Below are 21538 nucleotides of genomic sequence, written 5' to 3' on the forward strand. Positions count from 1 at the left end.
CACGACTACCTGCCCAGTATAACTGTGCTCATTCAGGATAACGTCAGCAGGGCCAGAGAGATAGGTCAGCAGTTAAGAGTACATGCTGGTCAAGCAAAAGACCCAAGTTCAGTTCCCAGCAACCACATCAAGCAGCTTAACAACTACCTGTAGGTCTAGCTCCAGAGACTCTGATGTCATCTTCTGGCCTTGATGGGCACCTGCACTCATAAGCACAGATTCCCCACTACACGTATACATAATTATAAAAATAAATTTTTAAAAAAGAATATCAATAAATATATATAATAAATATATCAAGATGGTTCCAGTGAAGTCTCTAGAATACTTGAATAAAATGATTATTTTTGCTGATAATCCTTTGCTCAAGGGAGAAAGATCTACCTAGAACAAAATATAAGAACTGACCTATAAAGTAGGGGCTGTTTCTATAAAGAAATTCATATTTTCAATACAAATGCCTCAGTGGATTTTTTATAAAACACTCCATGTAGCTTATTTGACCAAATTATTTCTGAAAAAATCCTATAAGACATTTCTATAATTAGTTCTAGAATTATAGATACATCCTAGAGTAACCATTTCATTCTACCTGTTTGCTTTCTTGATAAAATTTAAAATTCTTATATTGAGCACAGCATTTATTTTCTATACTATATGGCAAATAAGAATTCTGTGTATGTGTGTATGAGATTATGTGTGTATGTGAGAGACAGAGGCAGAGACAGACATACAGACAGACAGATGGGGGTTGGAGAAGAAAGATCCATCTAACATAAGAACTGATATTACTGCTCATATTTAAAGATTATGTCATGAAGAAATAGCTAAGGAATCAAGAGTTTCTTAAGAGAAGGGCATTTATTGGGAAATTACAATTTAGGCATCTTAAGTGCCAGGCCCGTGACTAAAGAGCATGTGGCTAGTATACAAATGGGGTAAAAATAATCCTCCCTACCCCCTTTCTAATTACTGTGAACTCTGTGTGCATCCTGAGAGATTAGTACTGTCAGATGCTGCTTTATCTCTGCTATGTGGTCATAAAGAGTATTAGGTTCAGTAACACATCACATAGTGAATGACCTTTGTTCTAGATACAGCTATTCTTGGTGGCGTTTTTCTCTATGTGCATTCGGTCTTCCAATCTAACACTGGCTGACTCCACCTCTTCCGCCTATGAAGAACTCCTTCCCTGCATCGTTCACTGTGCCTTGTCCCATGCCTGGTCCAGACCCCTTTAACTGGGCTTACTGTGCTGTGATGGATGGGAACGGTGCTCATCGCAAATCACCCTGTATCTCGACAGCCTGACCCAGAGCCTGCATGCTGTCTCATTTTAACTACGGCTTTCCACAGAGAACGGTAGATCAAAAACCTCCACAAGGAAACGGATGTGTCAAAACAAGTCAATCTTGACATGTACTTTCTGTCTTTAGAGTTTACAAAAGAATTTCCTCTGTGGACTTCCAAAAAAGTTTTAATAGGGATTACTAGTACCTGGGGATTTTTCTTCCCCATGTAAAAACCTTTAACACTGTGCTTGCCCCATTGAAGAGAAAGGGCTATGATTATTGAAGAGAATATCTATTACCTAATTAAATTTTGTTATTTAAACACCAGTTTACCTAAGACTCAATAAAACCAGAACTGTGTTCTAACCAAGGTTTTTATCTGACAGCAGTAACAAAAATACTAGAATTTTTCAAAACTACATTAGTATAAAAATGGCATATAATACTATGTATTCTTAATTTTGCATAGTGCCTGATGAAATAATTTCATTTTTAAGTCTATGTTAAGATAAATTCGAAATTAAGGAATGTTCAAAATTGCTGTAGCCAGAGTCTAGGCTTGCCCTTACATGTGAGGTCCAAAGCTTTACTTTGCCTCTAAGGTACATGACTTTTCTTTCAGCCAATAAGCAATCTCTAATGCTTTTCTATAATTTTTCAAGCCAGGCAATTTAATATTGCCAAAATAATATTGGCAATAATAACTTATCATTTATTAAAACTAACAAACATAGCTGGATCCTCACTTAAAAAAACATTTTAATAATGACAACACTTAATGGATGACCTGATGCATTTCCTAGTGATTCAATCATGGGTGCATGTGTTTTGAGAATCAGTGTGTGGATACTCTAGACATATTCAAAGATATTTACAAATCCCCAAGAAAGATCTGGTTCTATAGGGTTGGCCAATTTTATAGACAACTTATTAATTACAGTCAACTTATAAACCGTCTTTAGACATCTTCCTTCCTTTGTTTCCTGGTTTCATCCCTGTCCCTCGAGAACACTAGAAGGAAGAAGCTGACGGCTAGTGTGTTCTCTTTAGTCATCGCTCCGTGGTCAAAACATTTGGCCAGTTTTTAAAATCCCCTGCTCGAAAGAATATCACATCTTTCTGGTCTTCTTCAGTACTAACTGTGCCATTTCCTTGCCGCCTTAAAACACCTGAATTTATGTACTTGGGGTTGATATTTACAGATACCAACATACTCATTCTGGGGAATACTGGCCAGTCTGTGCGCCATGTCACAGCCTCCCGCTGTCACTCTGGAAACCTGCGTTGCCCTTGGATTCAGCTCTCAGACTGCTCGGCTGACTGTCTCCAGGATCACATTGCAAACACAGACTTTTCTCACCCCGTAGCTGGCGTGGTATTCTGGCCAGCGCTCGCCTACTCACCGGCTAAGTATCTGCATTGTAGATTATTTTTTTTCCCAAACGTATTGTTACTATTAGTCTGCATGTTTCTGAGATGAATCTTATTCTGTTATCAGCCTTTAAGTGAAATTACTTGAGGCTTATATATGTTTTTCTAATTTGTGTTTCAGTGGTCTTTGCAGTGTCATCTGCAAAAGTCATTTATTTCCTCCAGAGAAAGCCCTCCGTAGCATCATTAAAGAAAACACTAAACAGAAAATGTTCCAATAATGTTTCTTTCAGATCTAGCATATACCTCCCATTACTGCTCAGCTGGTATGGGTCTTCCCTTTCTTTTATTATGATTCTGGGACTAGCTTCCAATCCTTGCGATAACAAGAGTACATACAGTGGCTTCATAGGGCTCATAAGTAAATACCAAGGAAAAACATACACACAAAACTCCTATATTGCCTTGGCTTTCAAATATTGTGTTTCCCTACTAACAGTGGGCATGGCAGTGCTTAGGAACACATCTCTCCTTGACTGAGCTTTGGACCTTACCTAAGACTCTGTTTGTACAGCTTCTAGTGAAATGCTCACCCAGAGATTAAAACCCTTACCAGTGTTTATCCAACACAATGCATCCTTAAGTCAAGACAAACAACTTCCACAGATATAGATAGGATCAATGTACCCTGTACCTTACTACGCTAGAGTGACATATGATATACTGGTTGCTCATCTGTGGTCTGTCTTTTTTTGGGCAGGGAGATGACACTCTTACTTCAGATTAGAGGTCTTGAGACATTTTCTCATTCTCTCTATGCTAACAGACCCCTTTTATAATGAGGCGTCTAAATGATTTCTTTTAATTTATTCAATGTAAATATTCTTAAAACAGTGCATTTTTATTTAATATAGATTGTGACTTAAGGTGATGACTTTATATTTTCTGTCCCTTCTACAAAGCCTTTGTCTTTCATTCCTTAAGGTCCTCACTAAACATACCCTGAGCTCCCTAAATGTCTTCACAGCACTCAGTACATCAATAATTGATTATTAAATCAATTGCTTGAAACATGGGTATTATTTTCAATGGCTTAGGTCTTCTAAAGGAAGAGGTCAGTGTGGTCCTGTTCAGTCCTGGATGCTCAGCATGAACCCAGGCCTGCCTCGTGGGAACTCAGAAATACACACGGCTGCTAGCTGGTGCAAGAAAGACAGAGGAACTAAGGTACGTGGAGAGGTTAGCCAATGTTCCAATTCCAGACAAGACTGCTCCTAAATTGGTGCCTGCAAGACTTCCTTCACCTGCTCTAAAAGGTCCAAGCCTAAACATAATCACAAATATTAAGAGTGGTAGAATTCTATGCATAAAAGAAACTGAAGGCATCATTGTCTAAAGAGCTCAGTGTCTAGATTCCTAAGATTCCCATCAATTTCTTGCATAAATGCTCTTTGCTTCTGATAAATGAGATGTCATTCAAGAACACAGAAGTTCCCTGAGGAAAAGCTCATCTGTGGTTAGAACCAGAGTCTCATTTTCAGTGCTTGTATGACCCAAATGAATTCTAATCATCCTTATTTATGTTAACCTATTTACTGATATAAAGTAGTGAAGTGTAAACATCATCACTACTGTTAGGACTCCGACAGTATTTTGTAAAACTTTAGCCTTAGGCAGTATCTGTGACTTTTCCTTTGAATCTTACTTAGTCTCTAGATTTCTCAAATGTATGTAGCTAAACATATCCTTGTGCTCATGGCGCTATTCTCCTGGTTCACAAAGTTACTCCAGCTCCTTAACTAGCTATCACAATGCCCAAAGTTCCCTGCCCAGCCTTTAGACCACAAACTAGCTGCACCACCTAACAGGCTTTTATGTTTGCTTCACTTCCTGGAGTGGAGGTGCTGTTCTGGGTAGGGATGTCACCATGTTGGCGCTCACATTCGGATCTTAACTTTCAGTGTTTGTGTGTATGCGTATAAGGAAGCATAAGGATGGGATAGTCTCTAAAGAAGAATTAGATGGGGGAACATGGGAACAAGAGCTTCTATGAAGGAAGAAAGGATGCTGCTGGAGCCAGAGAACAGAATACCGGGGAGGAGGAAAAAGAAACGACAAAAAGAAGTTGTTTGAAAAATGCCACAATGAACCGATTTGTTGTATGTGGATACAAAAATAAAAGAAAGTCTAGTGTATCTTCAAGGATAGCCTGGTATACTAGAATGACTCACTCTGCAATGAGAGCTTGGTTTGTAAAGGCTCTTCTGCCTCTAGCCCTTTCTTTTCCTTTAAATTCTAGCTACCTTCAAAGACAACACTGTGCTCTTTGGAACACATTCACTCACAGGGCCTAGTTACTTTATTTAAGTAGCATAGTATGGGGACTATATATATACATACATATATATATATATGTATGTATATAGTCTTATTTATAATGATGTACCTTTTAACAGCATCATATAGCATGATCTACACAGTGTATAAACATTGAGTATAGAGAAGTCATAAGAAGTAGTGTTTGAAGGAAACTGTCTTTTAAGTGTAGATTGATTTCTGAGTTTTAATTTTGATTTTTTTTAATGAGGAAACTTGTAATCAAAGATATCAATATGGTGATCAGATATATAAATTATCCTTCCTGTGAAAAGTTACAAAGCTAGCTGGTGGCCTCATAAAAGCCACATAAAAACTTTTACATAAAAAGAAAAATTAGGGATTAAATAATTCCACCATTTTTTTGTCATTGTCTACAGAGAAAATAGTACCATTTACTTTTTATTATTAGAGGAGAAAAAAAGGTCTTACTGGAGTTAAAAACTACTTTAGCAAAAATGAACTCATTTAATTTTTCTGATTCCAAGGGAAAAAATTTTGCAGAATATAGTAATTCTATGTTATAAATGAAGGTATTGTCCAGGGGGCTGAAATTGGAAGGACACAGGACTGCTTACTAAAACTGGTGGTTAAAATCCAGATTCCTCACTGTAAGCCTATATCTGTCCACTGGGCAATAGATCACATTTATAAGCGTTGTCTGTTGCAAAAATAACTTTTAGACTGAAAAACATCCCATTCACATCTTCCAAGTCAGTTCTCTGCTCAACTGCACGGAACAGCAGACATGAGGGTAGGGAAGAAAGAATCTGGACAATTTCATGTTCAAAGGATCTTGTTGCTTTAAACCGTATGATGACAGAGCATCAGAGGATAGAAACTGGAATGGTTTCTTCCTCTTTGTGTAATCTGGAGAGTCACTAATTCTTTCTCTTGGATAAATTTTAAGTTACTGTGGAGAGAAGAGTAATATAAAAGATGAGAACCAATGCTCAAATCCCCACTTAGTCCCCATGGGCAAGTTCAAGTAAGCATCAAAAACCTCCTTGGAGAACTACTTAACTGCATTATGGCTCATTCATTTGGAACACCTTGTTCTAAGCAGCAGGGCAAAGGAGATTTGCTGTAAAATCCAGTTCAACTCCCAAGAAGACAACGGTGGATTAGGTGACCAGAGAGACTCCTTGGAGACCTCCACGCTTGTGCTGTTTCTGAGTCATGTCTTTGGTCAAGGATAAGGTTGACTTTGAATAACATGGCTCATGCTTCAGCAATGTTTTTGTTCTAGGCAGATGGGCCATATGGAAACTATGAACTGGCTTCATAGACAGGACGTCGATGAGCCGATGAAACATTGTTATGCTCTCTGTTTTTATTCAAGTGCTTTAGTGAACAATATATTATCATAGGACAGGGCATATTATGTGACTTTGTTTAAATTCTGAGTTGTTATTAATTTTATTGTTAGGGATGTTTATAATAGACACGGTTTTCTTTATCAGAGAAAGTTTTTCATTTAGCAAGGATTGGTCTGTTTTGTATGCAAAACGCACTCCAATTCTTAATTGAAGGCACTGAATTATTTTGATACATCAATCCAGTTACACTCTAAAAACAGCTGAGACCTAAAATCAGAGGTTTTCTTTTTAAAAGGGAAGGTAATAATAAAAATCTTAAAAAGCAAAAACATTCTATCAATGGGAGCAAGGAAATGAAAACAAAAAAATAAAAGGAAAGGTAATTTTCTAAGAACCAGATGGAATACACGCCTGGTTCACCAGACAATTGTTATGAGAGGTGTAAAGCATTCATTCTCACTTTGCTAATTCAATAACTACTAGAGATATGAAAAACTTTTCAGTGTAAGATTTACCGAAAAAAGGAAGTCTTTTTGTTTTGTTTTGTTTTGTTTTTTTCCTCCTGGATACTACTACTTAAAACTTAATGAGAAACTGTGCGGGTGAAGAAAACTCACAGCTGCTGGCGTAGTACCAAACTGGAGCAGATGAACAGCATTTGTGTGGTTGTGCGTTTTGTGGAGGATGTGGGAGGGCTACAGAATAGGTAAAATTAATACGTGGAAAAGAACTGTACTGGCTCCTTAGAGGTATTCAGAAACTCGCGTCTGTACCCACACAGCCTGTAAACCTCTTCAAAGGCTATGATAAGGGATGATCGTATTTCATTGTTGTAATTAAAACATAGTGGTCTCTGCATGCCTTTCTACAGAGGGTAAAAATGCAAAAACAAAGATAATATGGGGAGACACTTGTTTAAAAGGGGGGGAAACTTGAGGGTATATAATTTAAATGTTTTTTTTCAAGGAGATCTTGAAAACACAATGATATTTTGTGCCTAAGATCAGAGGAAAATCACAAGGTTTCCCAGTATGATAAATGAACTTCACATCTTACAGACTGTAATTCTTTGCATCTGGTATTTTCCATGTGATAAAAGAAGGTCTTTAGGAGGCTATAAAATATGCTCATCCCATTCACCATGACAAATGGGGGGAGGGTTATATTGTTTTATAGCAATTCAGCAGAACTGAAGGCTAAAACTGAAAACTGGCTATAAGCAAACATGATAGAATCATTTTTATGATTAAAACTAATCTTAACTTTAAGAATAATTTAAAATTATTATATGAGTATGAAATGAATTGGTATGGTGTCATATGTGTGTGAAATAAATCGGTTTTCTTTATAGTGGGCCATTCTTATCTTGCTTTCAAAACGTAATGAGATTCTTACATAAAAACCTTCCCATCTGAGGAACTGAGCTTAGAAGTCTACACTCCACTCTAAGATACGATTTGTTTTTGTGAATGGTCTCCATTGATAAAACCAACTCCTTCCACATCTCAAGGAGGTGCGCACTCTTGGCACCGCTGCCACTCAAGAAGCCTCGTCTCTTCTGTTTTTCAAAAGAGGGTTTCACATTTCCCCACCTTTTAGAGAGAGCGTGGAGCTCACTACAAAGCTTAGGAAGTAGAACGCCCTGAACTTCTGATCTTCCCTGTTTTCTCCCGGTGCTGGAAAAGGCAGCTCCCGCCGCCTGCACATCCAATTTACATGCAGCTTGGAGCACGTGAGGAAGGCAGTCTATCGACTTTGCTAGAGGCCCAGAGGAAGACATGAAACTCCTTTTATCCATGATATTATGAGTCTATATAACCAATATAGCACAAATACCGATAGACCAAAACCGACATGCATTTTAATCACCTGTTGACTTTTTAATATAAAGTTTAAATATTTGTTGTACCAAAAAAACTCCACACTGTTTTATGTTGCTAGTGAGAGAATATAAATTTGATACTTCTTTTTGTTGTTTGTTGTTGTTGTTTTTTCTTTTTCTTTTTCAGGACAGGGTTTCTCTGACTAGACCGGGCTGTCCTGGTACTTGCTCTGCAGGCCAGGCTGGCCCTGAAATCAGATCCACTTGCCTCTGTCTTCAGAACTAATGGTGTGTCACCACTGCCCAGCTTAATTTTATACTTTCTCAACTGTGCATCTAGGCACACACCTAGGGACATTCTACACATGTCTGTAACAGTAGCACGGACCAGACACTGCTTTCTTCTAACAATGGTGCTGCAACACACCACATGTACTTCTGAACCTTCTGAACACATGTACCTTTTTTTTAAAAAAAAATAATAACTAGAAATATCAACTTAGAGAGTTTGGAGAAATAATTGTGGGGCAATGACATCATCTTAACCTTCTGCCCTCCTGCTTCCTCTATTTGACCTGTCCACTTTGCAGGTGAGCACTGGGATAAGAGACAAATATTACCTCACAGTTCAGTTTCTACAAGGGGAAAGACATAGGGATCCAGCGTCAAAGCCTTCTACAATATGTGCACATTTCTTTCGGCAGTTATTAAAGAAAACCACGAGGAAAGCAACATTAACATTATACATATGAAAGCAAAAAAAAAAAAAACAAAAAACCAAACACGAAATAACCAACCCAACAACAACCTAAAATAAAAAACACCCACATACACTGAAAAGAGATAAACCAGTTCTGGACATGACAGAGACAATGACAGATGGTGTGAATATTTCAAAACCCTCCACAAATAAATCCACGTTATTCAAACAGGATGCAACAAAATGGGGAAAAAAAGCAATGGAGCAAATCACGACCCAGAATCATCAGCTACAGATAGGAGCCACAGAGAGGAATTCATTTCTTACTTGCACAAGTATCTCGAAGGGTTTGTCAGGTCTTTCACCATGAAGCACTCGCCACCATTGACACAGAAAGTCTTCTCCTTCTCAGCGCACTTTACGAGATGGCTGGTCCCAGTTGTAGACGTAGACGTGGCTGGATAGGAAACAGAAAAGGAGGAGGAAGTTTGACACCTTGTTCTGTAAAGAGAGCTGCCATTGTGATTCAATAAAATTCCATCTCCAGAAAGGCTCAAATATGATGGTATCAGAACCCATCACTGACAGGAATTTTTTAATAGAAATGACTGATAAAATCACTCATTTTGGCAATTATATTTTATGTGTGTGTTTACTCTGCACATTTTAGACAGCTGACAACAAGAAACAGAGGCAGTTGGATATCTCTAGAAATGTACAACCTGCTAGAAGACTCATCTGTTAGGAACTAGAAACAAGCCATCCTTTGGTTTATCAGATCTTCACGTGGTAACTTGACATTGACCTTTCTAACCTGACACGACAGCTGGACCACTGAGTACATACCCTAAATGAAAACAAGTACCTAGTGGTCCAGCACAAGGGCATTTAGCATCAAGGCCTCGCCTCCTTTCCATGGCTGTGAACACTATGGCAGGGCTAAGTGTCAATCAGTGTTCACCACTGATATCAATCAGGACAAAGAGCTTCGAGTCACTCAAGATTCTGTCTACTTTTGCAGGGGAAAAAAATCAATTTTGAGATGAAATTTTTTATCTTATCCACTGACTTATTCCCATAGACTTTTAAATCCCTTGTCTGTATCACACCTAGTTTGTTCTTGCATGGGTCAGTGTTCCTCTGGGCATTTACTTGACCCACTCTGTATGGTTTCCCCATTTTATTCTGCTTTGATTTTTTCATCTGTTTCTAAATCACATTTTGATATGATTTTTAACCAAATTCCATCTACTGTTTTGTTTTTCATTCTTTCTGACCGGAATAGTCAACATCTTGAAGATTTAGTTTCCGACTTCCCAACCCTTTCTTGTTTCCTGTTCTCTTACCTATGGCACACTAGGGACCACAGATCTTAGGAAAAAGAATGGAGAATCAAAGCCACTCAAACTTGGAAGAGTGATCTCATTCAGATCCCTTCTAGAGACCTTTATTCCTGACTCTCCTAAATTTCCCATTCATAAAACAGGGGTGATGTCAACCATAGAAAATTTCCACAGAGATTATATGCATTCTAGAGGAAGAGTTAGTGGGTGAGTAGGGAAAACTGTAATTTTCTTATTTAGCAATCAGAATCTAAAAACAGCAACAATAACAAACTTGATAAAGGGGCTGCAAGCATAGTTCAATGGCAGAACATTTGCTAGGATTTTGTAAGACCTTAGCTTCCACTTGTAACACTGAAAGAAAAGTTTAGCATTGAGAACCTGGGGTCCCGATGCTTTGTGCTGCTCCTCGTCTATCGCTGCTGTGGATAATTAGGAAATAGGTCAACTGATTCATTTGGGTGGCGTGGAGAGTTAACCCAGGGACATCCACATGATAGGTGGGTGTTCTAGCATTGAGCTACATCACTTCTGGCCTAAGTCCACTCTTTCCTTACTTCAATAAAGGGCCCCTTTCAAAATGTCACTAAAGGTGGTGATTACACCCATCTACCTTCACTTTGTGAGCAGTTTGTCATAATGCAGGTATTAGCTCTTACTTAGTGTTATGAATGACAATTAAGGACAAAACTGTCACGGCTAGCCCAAGCATACCTATAATCACTGCAGTAGGGCAGATGAAATAGCAACAATAGAAATTGAAGACCGGTTTGAGCTACAGAACAAATGAACATAGATAACTTTGTTCTCAAAATAGAATGGTTCTTATGATGACCATGTCTATGAATGCATCAACCCAAATGCACTTTCCATGGTAAATCAGCAAATACCAAGCAAGGAGAAGAAGCACAAGTGAGGTTGTAACGTATTGCCAGAGAACATATCTGTCATGCCAATATAGTGACCTCGCTGAGGAAGCAGCACATTTTTCTGCCTTTACAATAGGAAACCCAAACCAGTATTTAAGGGCTAGGAAAGTCCTTGTGTATAGGATAAGATTCCTTTGATTCTTCCTCGCCACTTCCTGGTTATTTTCTGAATCTGTCCCTTCACACTTCACTAACTGCTTACACAATGGACAGGTAAATGTTCTAGCTAGTTGACCATGACCAATGCCCCTTAAAAGGAAACTATTGAGGTAAGTTGCTGAGCAATGAACACGTTCACTATTAATGTGCAGAAGCCTCAACTCAGGCCTCAACTGTACCAATGACTAGCAGACTTCTACCCCAAAGACTGTTCATTTAAACTCAGAAGCAAGGCAAGATAAAGGGAGCTGAGATGAAGTCTGCTACAAAAATTTTTCTAAGTGTCACTGATCCATCACTGGTGCATAAACCCTGGACAAAGGAAAGCAAAGCATAATTGTCGCCCGCATTGGAAATCAGTTCTTTCTTAGGGAATGTGGTGGGGGAGAGGGCCTAGTCTGCCATAGAAGTCAATGAATAACTGCCAGGCATTCAGTAAACACAGACAGCCTACTCTATTGTAACTGTTAGCCAAGGATTCAGAACCCATTAATTTGCTTACATAATAAAACTGATGAATGAGTTAAGAGGAAAAAATGAATCTCTTTTCAAAGTTACTATTTTCTCCACTCAGTATTTACACAATTCTGGCTAGTTTCTGCCTGAAGTTCCCCATTACAAAAACTAAATACACTTCAGTAGGACCATTTAAACAATATAAACTATTCTGCTTTCCTTTAAGACAAGGTCTCATTACATTGCTCAGGTTAACCCAGACATCTGCATCCTTCTACCTCAGCCCTGTGAGTGGCTGGGATTATAGGTGAGTGTCATGGCCTGAGCTTTACAGTAGTGTAATGTACCTATGATGTGAAACACAAAATACATTTCATCTGTAACATAATTTTGAGCATTACACTACGGCCTCCTTTTGTAAACACGCGGATCAACATCTGAATTCCCATTTTCTACTCCTTACTAAGGGTTTCTTCTTGGAAGCACACACATTTTTTTTCTGCAGAGCAGCTCAAGCTAAACGAAAGGAATGGTGGGCAAATGGTTCTCTCTCTCTCCCTGACTTTAAAAACCATTCTCCTTGTTAGGAAAGCAGAGAGACAGGACCAATAGGCTAGGACCGTGGTACAAGCATACCTCTGGTAAAAATATGAGGCCGGCTTCCTTGAACAATGAGCAGGAATCATACCGGAGAGGAATTATGAGACTCTGTCCTTCCTGAAGGACAGTATGTTCAGACACTTTTTACTGATTTACTTGTGAAAAATGAAGTCACCATGAGCTTTTTTCAATGAAATAGATGAAACTTTTTTAAACCTTCCTATATGAAGCAGGCAAACTATGAAATGAAAGTTCTGAACCTTACCTGTATCTTCAATGCTTATGTATTTAGAAATCTGCACGTTTTCTTTATCTTCCATATCCTGTTATTTCTTGTTGCTGTTATTTCTCTGTTTTTAAGCCCAAACCCATTCAAATTATTAGTGCTCCTCTTGGAAGCACCCTGTTCTACTGCTAGAAACTGCTTAGATGGCTCTTGAGGGTGAAGCCCTTCGGAGCAGAAGCCAAGCAGGAAGAGCTCCGCTGCCCTGCCCACATGGCTTCTCTGTCCAGTGAGGTCACAGTGAGAAGAAGCATTAGCTCCCCACAGGAAGAGTCCGAGCCACCCTGGAACCACAGAAGCACTGTCATTCTGGGTGTGCAATTTTTTTTTTTACCTGCATAGTAATTCAATCCTTTGCTGAATAGCATATAGGTACTTGCAAAAGGAGAAAACTGGCTGGGGAGATAAGAGACAATCTCTTTTGGATCTGGGAGATCTGCAGAGGTCATAATGCACCCGAAAGGAACACCCAGCTCCTGGGAGTCTCAGCTTAAACAAAGTGGCGCTAGGTAGGGTTGGTCTGGCTCCCTAAGAAGAGACTATTTCTTGGCTTTGCAAAGAGACTGTAGTTTTGCTCTCGTAACTCAGCCAGTTACCCTAAGGTACTCTTCATTATTTGAAAAAGCTGTGACATCCTCCAAGAAATCTTTGTCACTGAGACGTTGTCTAATAAGTTTTAGGGATAAAATGTGCTGTCAGGGGAACATGGCAATTTGTATATCTGAAAATAACCTTTCCTAACAAGGTTACTATATTACTATACACAAGTATTATTATACACAAGTAAATAGTCATAACTAAAATTGCTATAGCTAAAAAAAATTTCAAATGTAAGACTGTATGCACAAACAAAACAGACAGGTTATGACTCGCTTGCTCTTCTGTTGACAATGTATATGGCTGCTCCTTCACTGAACTTTGCTAAAGAAGCCAGAAGAGAGCAGAGAAGTAAGCATTATTCCCTGGTACAGCCCTTGTCTAGAATGCGCAAAGCCCTGGATTCCAACCCCAGACCCCAAAAATACAAAACAAACAACACAGGAGAAGAGAGAAAGATACAGTAAGGAGAGCAGAGGAGAGGAGGGGCAGGGGGGAGAGGGGGAGAGGAGAACAAGGAAAGAGGAGGAAGGACAACAGGGTTAGAAAAGAAAACTTCATGGCACCATGCAAAATGAAACCCCAAGTTTCAATAGCAGACTAGGTTAACTCATTGCATGGACTCCAGGCTTACTTAGTAAACTTGGGAAATTTAAAAGTTTACAGACACCCTACAAGGTGGCAATTTATCTAAAGAACAAGTTGACATTAAAAAAATCCACTGGAGATTAACTAGCTTAACTGCTGAATGTGTGTTTGGGTACCATTTAAACTTACGTAAAACGGAAGGGACCAGAAAGGACCTTAGTATATTTTATAGCATTCTGTATTTTAAAAGAGAATATAAGTCATCTCAAAAGAATAGATGGTTCTGCAGTCTTTAACAAAATATCCTAGCTAAGAATTCACAAATGTACACCGAAGCAGTTTTCCCAAGGTCACACAAATATATGAGGAACAGTTTGTTTTGTTTCAGTGAACCTACTTTAGGGATGAAGAGGGCATGAAAAACAGTTTTTAGATACTAGTCTCCCTTTTTGATTTCAGAGAAGCCCCTAGTAATATTTCTTCCTTTCCAACAGAATGAGAAGTAACCTTTGGGTGTTTCTCTTCCTAAAACAAAAATTTATATATATATATGCATGGAAGACCAAGGTCATCTGTAGCTGAGGGGAAAGCTCATTCTAAGCTCCCAGCAGTTGCTAAAGAAGTCACGTGGTGGTATTAGACAGTGTTATCCTTAGGAAAATAAGACTGTCTACAAGGGTATTTTTCAAATATACAAGTTGCCTTTTGTCCCTGACAGCACATTTTATTCACAACGCAGTCTAATCACGCTATTCTCCAACTCAGACAACAATATCACGGTGACACAAATGTCTCAGAGGACGTCACAGCTTTTCCAAATAAACAGAGAGCATCTTTGGGTGACTGGCTGGGAGGAATAACAATAGGAAAGGCACACTTTCTTTGCAAGGTCAATAGTTTCTGGGGTTTTTTGCTTTGTTTTTTTTTTTTCTTTTAGTTAGGAAGCCAGTTTCAGAAACATGGTTCTGCTAAATATTTTCAAGAAGCCACTGACATTTTATGAGCATAAGCTTCGCACACTTTGAAGTCCAGGGAGAAGAAGTCGATTCTTCTCCCATGATTGCATATGCTAAAGGAGCACAGTCGTAGACTATAGACTAACTGGCTACAAAGCAAATAGCAGCAGCCCAGCTGGGACTGACTGATCTAGATCTCAGCCAAATGATGAAGGGACACATTCTTTACTCTGCATTTTCGACCACAATCATTTTGGTTGGGAGAAGGCCATGCCAGGGTAGGGAATATTAGCCTGCCATTGTCTAGGCTAGCCAAAAATCTTAGCAGCAACAGAACAAATCTAAACAAAACAAGTGAACTCACAACAATGATCAAGGATTCAGTTAGTCAACCTGAGGTGGAATTGACGTTCTACATTTAGTGGCATCGGCTAATTTATTCATCCTCTCAATGTGTTTGGAAACAAAAGCAGACAAAGGGTCAAAAGAGAGAAACCAGGGGGTTGGTTCATCTCTATATTCAGCACATTTAAACAAAGATCGTGGCATATCAAAAACTGAAAGCATTGTAGCCATTTCAATCGATACGGAACCAGCATTTAATGAATAAAATCAATTTCTGTAAAACTGTCAAGCATCCCTCTCCTCCAAATTTTATCTTAATTTGGTCAGATATTTGCATGCAGATAAAAATGTACAGGAAAGGCGTTGGATCTAAGGAAGATACTCAAACATACCATGACTGGGCATGAAAACCCCATAGCACTGAACTCTGCAGCATGGACGACCTGAGTTTCTGAAGAGATTCAAGGGGGTAGAAATAGGAAAACCAAAGCTATAGGCAAAGAATGAAAGAAGAAAAACAATCCAATACTAAGCACGTATGAGTCAAGAAGCATCAGCCAATCACAGTGTGTGAGCAACATTTGGAAACTAGCTCCCAGAAACTGTTATTAATGTGTTCATAAGAGAAGGGCCGATCACTACCTAAATAACTACTTAGCATTACCACCAATTTTTGTGTCTGTCAAATGTTTCATGGATATGTTTAAAAACAGCGCATTCATTAATTTCAAAAATACATCTCAAAATATGGATATATTAAATGATAAGCTATCTGAGATCTGCTATCAGGTAGTGAGAAGAAAAGGCAATCAAGGGATTAGGATGATAACTGTGGAGTGGATGCTAGCTTTATAGACACTTATTATATCAGTCTCTATATTTTCCTAGCCATTGTACTGGTTGGTTTTATGTTAACATGAGCTGGAGTCATCAGAGATGAAAGAGGCTCAGTTGATAAAATGCCTCCATGAGATCCAGCTGTAAGGCATTTTCAATCCCCACATATATATATACATGCGCACCACGCCCCAACCCAAGACAATATCATAGTTTCCTGATAGCATTCATTAATACATGGTTAAGAGAGTAATATTCCAATGACAGAAGATTGCTTCTGATGAGTATTTTAAATCTTAAGTGTTTTATGTTTTGCATCAAGGAGGAACAAGCAAATAACTCAAATGTAGTTCTGGAAAGACAGATTTGATGCTCCAAGTGTTTTTATTCTAGTGCACGTCGCTAGGGACAATAGTAGCTCCAGTCAAGCATCCTGGATAATATTCATTAGGATATTTATTCTTACAGCACTAAGTATGACTCTCTAAAACACTGAATATATACTGTTTCAAGCCAGTTAGCCAAACAGCTGCAGTTCTATGCTCGTGAGATAGCTGTGGACACAAATAGTCAGTTCCCTGGGCACATTTTCATCAAGAAAAGGGACAAGATGATAAATAGACTCTGAATGCATCATGTCTAAAAAATTTGTCCTTAAAACATGGGCCATGGCTGTGAGACTGTGTGTGCAGGGCTGTGTGTGTGCATTAGTACACATGTATATGTCCTTGAATTTTTGGAGCCTGCACCCTCCAAAACATAAGAGTCACCTATTTTCCTAGGCAATAAGCTCTGTTGAGTAGAGGAGAAACAAGGAGAAACAATGCCTATCTGTAGTGTTAAGCTCCCAGAGAAGAACCTACGTTTCAAACAAACTCCTTTCCTAATTCATATACCGTTTTTCAAAAACTGGACCTGTACATTTGGCATCTTATTCTCCCCAGCCGGTTGCTGGGATCTACAGGTTAATGTGCTGCTGAAAGAGGCCATGGTGAAACACAGTCTAAAGAGCGGATAGAAGCCAAGCTTGGCTCAATTTTTCCGGCTCCATCCCTGCTATGCTAGAAACAGGGGATGCAACCATCCCTGTATTGGCCTCTAGTTATAATTTATGTGTTTACTTTCCCCGGTAGCACTCCATTTACTTGGGCTAATAAACTACTTCTAAATCGCAATGCTATAGTAACTCTAAGGGGCAGAGATCGTCCCATTTTTTTTTTTAGGGACGTAAAGCATCCTAAGAAGCATATCTATGAAGGGTAGACAGAAAGACCTTTGTTCTTCCTGTTCATTTCTAAAGGGCTTCATGCCCTAACACTGGCCAGGAGAGAAATGCTGAGCAGAGATCATAACTGTCCAGCATACTAAGGCAAGCATGATCTACAAGTCCACCTGAATCCAAAGCAGTCAGCACAAACCGTGGGCTGTTCCTTTCCCAGTTCGTTCCGTAGCTTCCGAACCAGTTTAGAAAAGTCGAGGGTGTTCAGTCTAAATTGGCCAATTTTTCTAAAAGTGTTGTAAATGACTTCGCAACAACAATAAATAATTCATTGAGTAGAATCTGCATTTCTTGTTCAGCTCACATAGGCCTGGCCAAACCTGGTATGTTCAGTATCATACCTGGGGTGGGGGTGGGAGGACGTGGAGTTGGAGGACTGTCGCACACCACAGTATCCAGTGACCATCATAACAAGGGGGCTTGTGACAATTTATCCTGTGAAGCCCTCTAAGGAAAAGCACAGACTACTGGCACACTCTGGTGATATTTCAAATCAGAAAAGAAAGCATACCAGGACAATAAGATTGGCAATAAAAAATTAGACCTGACGCTATTCTGATTTCTATGTGGCATCACCAACAAGAATCCTTTATTTCAGTGGGGGAGGGGCAGGTGGCCCACAGCACCTGACAGGCAGCGGTGGGTGGATCTCTGAGTTCCAGGACAGCCTGGTCTACAGAGCGAGTTCCAGGACAGCCAAGGCTGCACAGAAAAACCCTGTCTCAAAGAAAGAAATAAAAAAATAAGAAAGAAAGAAAGAAAGAAAGAAAGAAAGAAAGAAAGAAAGAAAAAAGGAAGGAAGGAAGGAAGGAAGGAAGGAAGGAAGGAAGGAAGGAAAGGAGAAAGAATACTTCTAGAAAAAGAAAATCAAAGAAGCTTGTTAAAAAGAGCTGGAGAATTTTCTTCATGTCACATATCTTTGGTGTTGGATATTCAACCAAAGGGAAGTGGTTGTCTCTTACAGACTTCTGCCGTAGGTAGCAGACCCATTACCCTGTAAGTTAAGGACTGATGTTCCATACATTCAGTGACTGATTGCTTCTCAAAGTCTGAGGAACTCAGAGAAGGTCATCTGCTCTTCTCCAGAGGCCACACAGTCCCGAGAGTTAGTGAGATTAGAGAATATCCACATGATTAGACAGGAGGTAAGAGAATTCACAGCCATCTTTTCTGCCTCTGTCAGACTGCTTTCCATTAGACCAGGTCATCAGATTCTATCAAGTATAGCTTGTAACTGTAGCTTTGGCTTATAGCTCAGGTTTGGGGAAACCAATTTCCCACCGTCAGAGGTCTTTATTATGAGAGAGAGAGAGTGTGTGTGTGTGTGTGTGTGTGTGTGTGTTTGTGTGTGTGTGTGTGTACTTGCCTGAATATGGCTTCCCTTAAACACTCAAACTAGTTTGCAACTCTGTCTGAAAACTTGATTATTTTATTTTATTTTGTAAAAGAAATGACAGGCATTGGTGTATTCTTTGGGGAATAAAGATGTAAGCCACCTTATTCATGACTGTGTCTCATCATTCTAAAACAATTTTATTTTCTTACATGCAGAAAAACACTAAGACATCCCAAGAACTTCCAAGTTTTGTTTTCTGGACTTGTTTACTTCTAGTCGATTGATATGAATTCACCATTCCTCCAAAAAAAATTTCAGGTATAGAAACCTAGGTAGTTTATTTGTCATGCCCACAGAAACTCCTACAGAGCTTGTGGTCGAGCACATTCTCAAATTTTCTTATAAATAAGAGAGGGGGGAAAAAAAACCAGAACCACTCTGCTGCTAGCCATGGCGGAGACACATGAGTGCGGTGGGGATGGTGGCTGCATGAACATGCAGACAGCGAACATCAAATCCAAGTCAGACTGTGTAGGGCGATGCAGATTGTCAGCTTCTTCAGGTCTAACGTTAGGCATACACAACGGAGCGATGCTGTAACACGAAGAGCTTTTGATACCCAGAGGTAGCTACTTCCTTTAGCTTGTCCCTGTCTGTGGAGAGAATACACAGCCTGCAGAGGGCTGCCAGACTGGGGGCTGCTACCATTTGTGGACAGTTATAGTTTTGAGTCTTAATATCAGGTTGAAACTTCCACACTAAACAGCAGCATACCGGCCAGGGCCACACAGAGTTGAAAATGTCTGGTGAAATTTCACCCACGGAACCAGCAATGTGATCTGAATGGCTGAATCAGTCTAGAGATAGGTAAGCTTGAGGATCTGCAGAAGTCTACATGTTGGAGCAGGAATTGAATCCTGTGGCCACTGCCTAGTGAGACTAGTTCTAGACAACAATGGCAACCATTCTAATGACCCTGAGAAAGAAGTCATGAATGATCTAATTGCAAAAGATAAGGGATATGTCCAAGCCAATAAAATTTTCCATTTAACAAGAAACTGCAACTAGACATTGCATGAGGTCAGAACAAAGTTCCAACTGTGCTTAGATCACAGAGCCACGAGAGCAGAGGTCCAGACAGAAGAAATCTGTTGCTACCATGAGTTAATACACTGAGGACTTCACCATGGCTACCCTGGCAGGCCAGGAATGTTTGATGAATCAAGTAGCAAAGAGGACGCACTCAATGTTCAGCTATCTTGATAACACAGTGAGGTGAGAACAACATGGCTGACATCTGGGGACAAATAACGGCCTTATAAGGTTGGCATAGCCCTTTGTTAACTCAAGGAAAGAATTTACATGCAGACTTTGTAATTCACCAAACATAATTTAGGAAAAGAGATGATTATTAATAAATACTCAAATACTGATTTAACTTGCACAGTTGCTACCAAAAGGGGAAAGGCGTGCTCAGTTCTGTTCATTGTCTGCTCACTCCCTACTTCCAGGGTGTTTTGCTAAAAAGAGTATGGTGACTGACAGTCCTGGTTGCCAGGACCCTTCTGTCAAAGGCTACTATCAGTCTGGTTACAATTCCCACTAAGGATGGCATCCACAATGGCAATTACTTTCCCAGTGAAGGAAGGTCGCAGTAGACTGACACTGGTTGTCACCACACCCTGCGACAGACACTCTCCTGCTCCAGAAGCATGAGTACCAGAGAGATGTCTTCATGCCTTCCCCTGCTACAAATGAGGTCCAGAAAATACGCTGCCAGGTCTTGGCAATCAGAGTCAGCATGGGCTCCGGAAGACGCTCGGGAGGAAAAAGCCAGTGCGCAGAAGGCTCACTTGTTATGGTAGTACATGATGTCACCTGACATCCAAACTCGAGGGAAGCAATCCATGTTCTGCTATCTTTCTGGTGACTCCAAACTCTTCCGTTGCCCTCTCTTACGACAGAAAAAATAGGCAGATTCAACCCTAACAGTCTCATTGTAGGAGAGCAGTGACTACAAACTATCTTCTGAGGCAAGTAAAAGCACTTTAAATATGCTCACGAGTTCCATTTTTTTTGATGGGCATGTGATTTGCCATGTACTAGCATTAAGGCAGATCTTGTAGCAAGATCAAGGGCAGGAGACATGAGGTTAGCAGTGAAGAGGAACGTGGTACTTGGTGACTGAGCACTCTAGGCCATCTCATTTTGCTTTATGCTTTTCTTTGTATAACATAAACACTTTAGAGCCCTGCACTGGAGTTTAACTTAGGCTGTGACAAGAGCTTCCTCCAGTCACCCTGCCTGCTCACCCCAGGGGATAATGCCAGCTGTGAAGGTGCAGCTCTAGCTCTCTTCCTGGTCCCCCGACTCCCTGCTGGAAGTAGAAGAGACATGCAAATGAACCGCAGATGTGCAGTAACGCCACGAACATTCTGCGCCGAGACAAGAACTGAGACTCGTTAATAACGGTTCCGTGCCAGGTTGCGCAGCATTCTAAATAACAGATCCTCACAGTAAACCACCCAATAAAGAATGTTCCCTGATTTTTCACAGCTGAAGAAATGGAGGCCGAAGGAGCTTAGATGCTATTTTGCCTGTTTCTCAGCATAAAAAAAGAAAGAAAAAATGGAAAAAAGAGGAAGCCCAGCAGTATATGATGGCATGCAATGGAATCGCAGTACGCAGGAGGCAGGGGTACTATGTTTTTAAGTTGGAGGCCAGACTATCCTATAGAGTGTGTCCAAGGCCAGCTGGTACTCCAGAGTGGGGTCTCATCTCAAATAAAACAAAACAAGTAGAAATAAACAACAACAAAAGATGAATTCCATCCAAGGCGATGGATGCCAAGGCTCATAACGTGTCCATTAATGCATTCTGGCTCGGGATAGTTATTTCATAACTACATCTGTGACCTTGTAGTAAAAACAAGCAAGCAAAACAAGAAGTG

At 39.8% G+C, this 21538-nt stretch overlaps 1 protein-coding gene across 7 annotated transcripts in view; it reads right to left on the reverse strand.

Annotated features, from left to right (window-relative positions):
* Nrg1 (neuregulin 1) overlaps nucleotides 1-21538 on the reverse strand; it is a 987684-nt gene that overhangs the window by 21552 nt on the left and 944594 nt on the right. For all 7 annotated transcript variants that reach the window (XM_013352039.2, XM_005362502.2, XM_005362503.2 and 4 more), the window contains one exon: nucleotides 9208-9337. In XM_013352039.2, the coding sequence (XP_013207493.2) occupies nucleotides 9208-9337 (130 nt within the window). The remainder of the gene's footprint in view (nucleotides 1-9207; nucleotides 9338-21538) is intronic.

This window comes from Microtus ochrogaster, linkage group LG7_11 (genome assembly GCF_000317375.1).
Source record: "Microtus ochrogaster isolate Prairie Vole_2 linkage group LG7_11, MicOch1.0, whole genome shotgun sequence".
NCBI lineage: Eukaryota > Metazoa > Chordata > Mammalia > Rodentia > Cricetidae > Microtus > Microtus ochrogaster.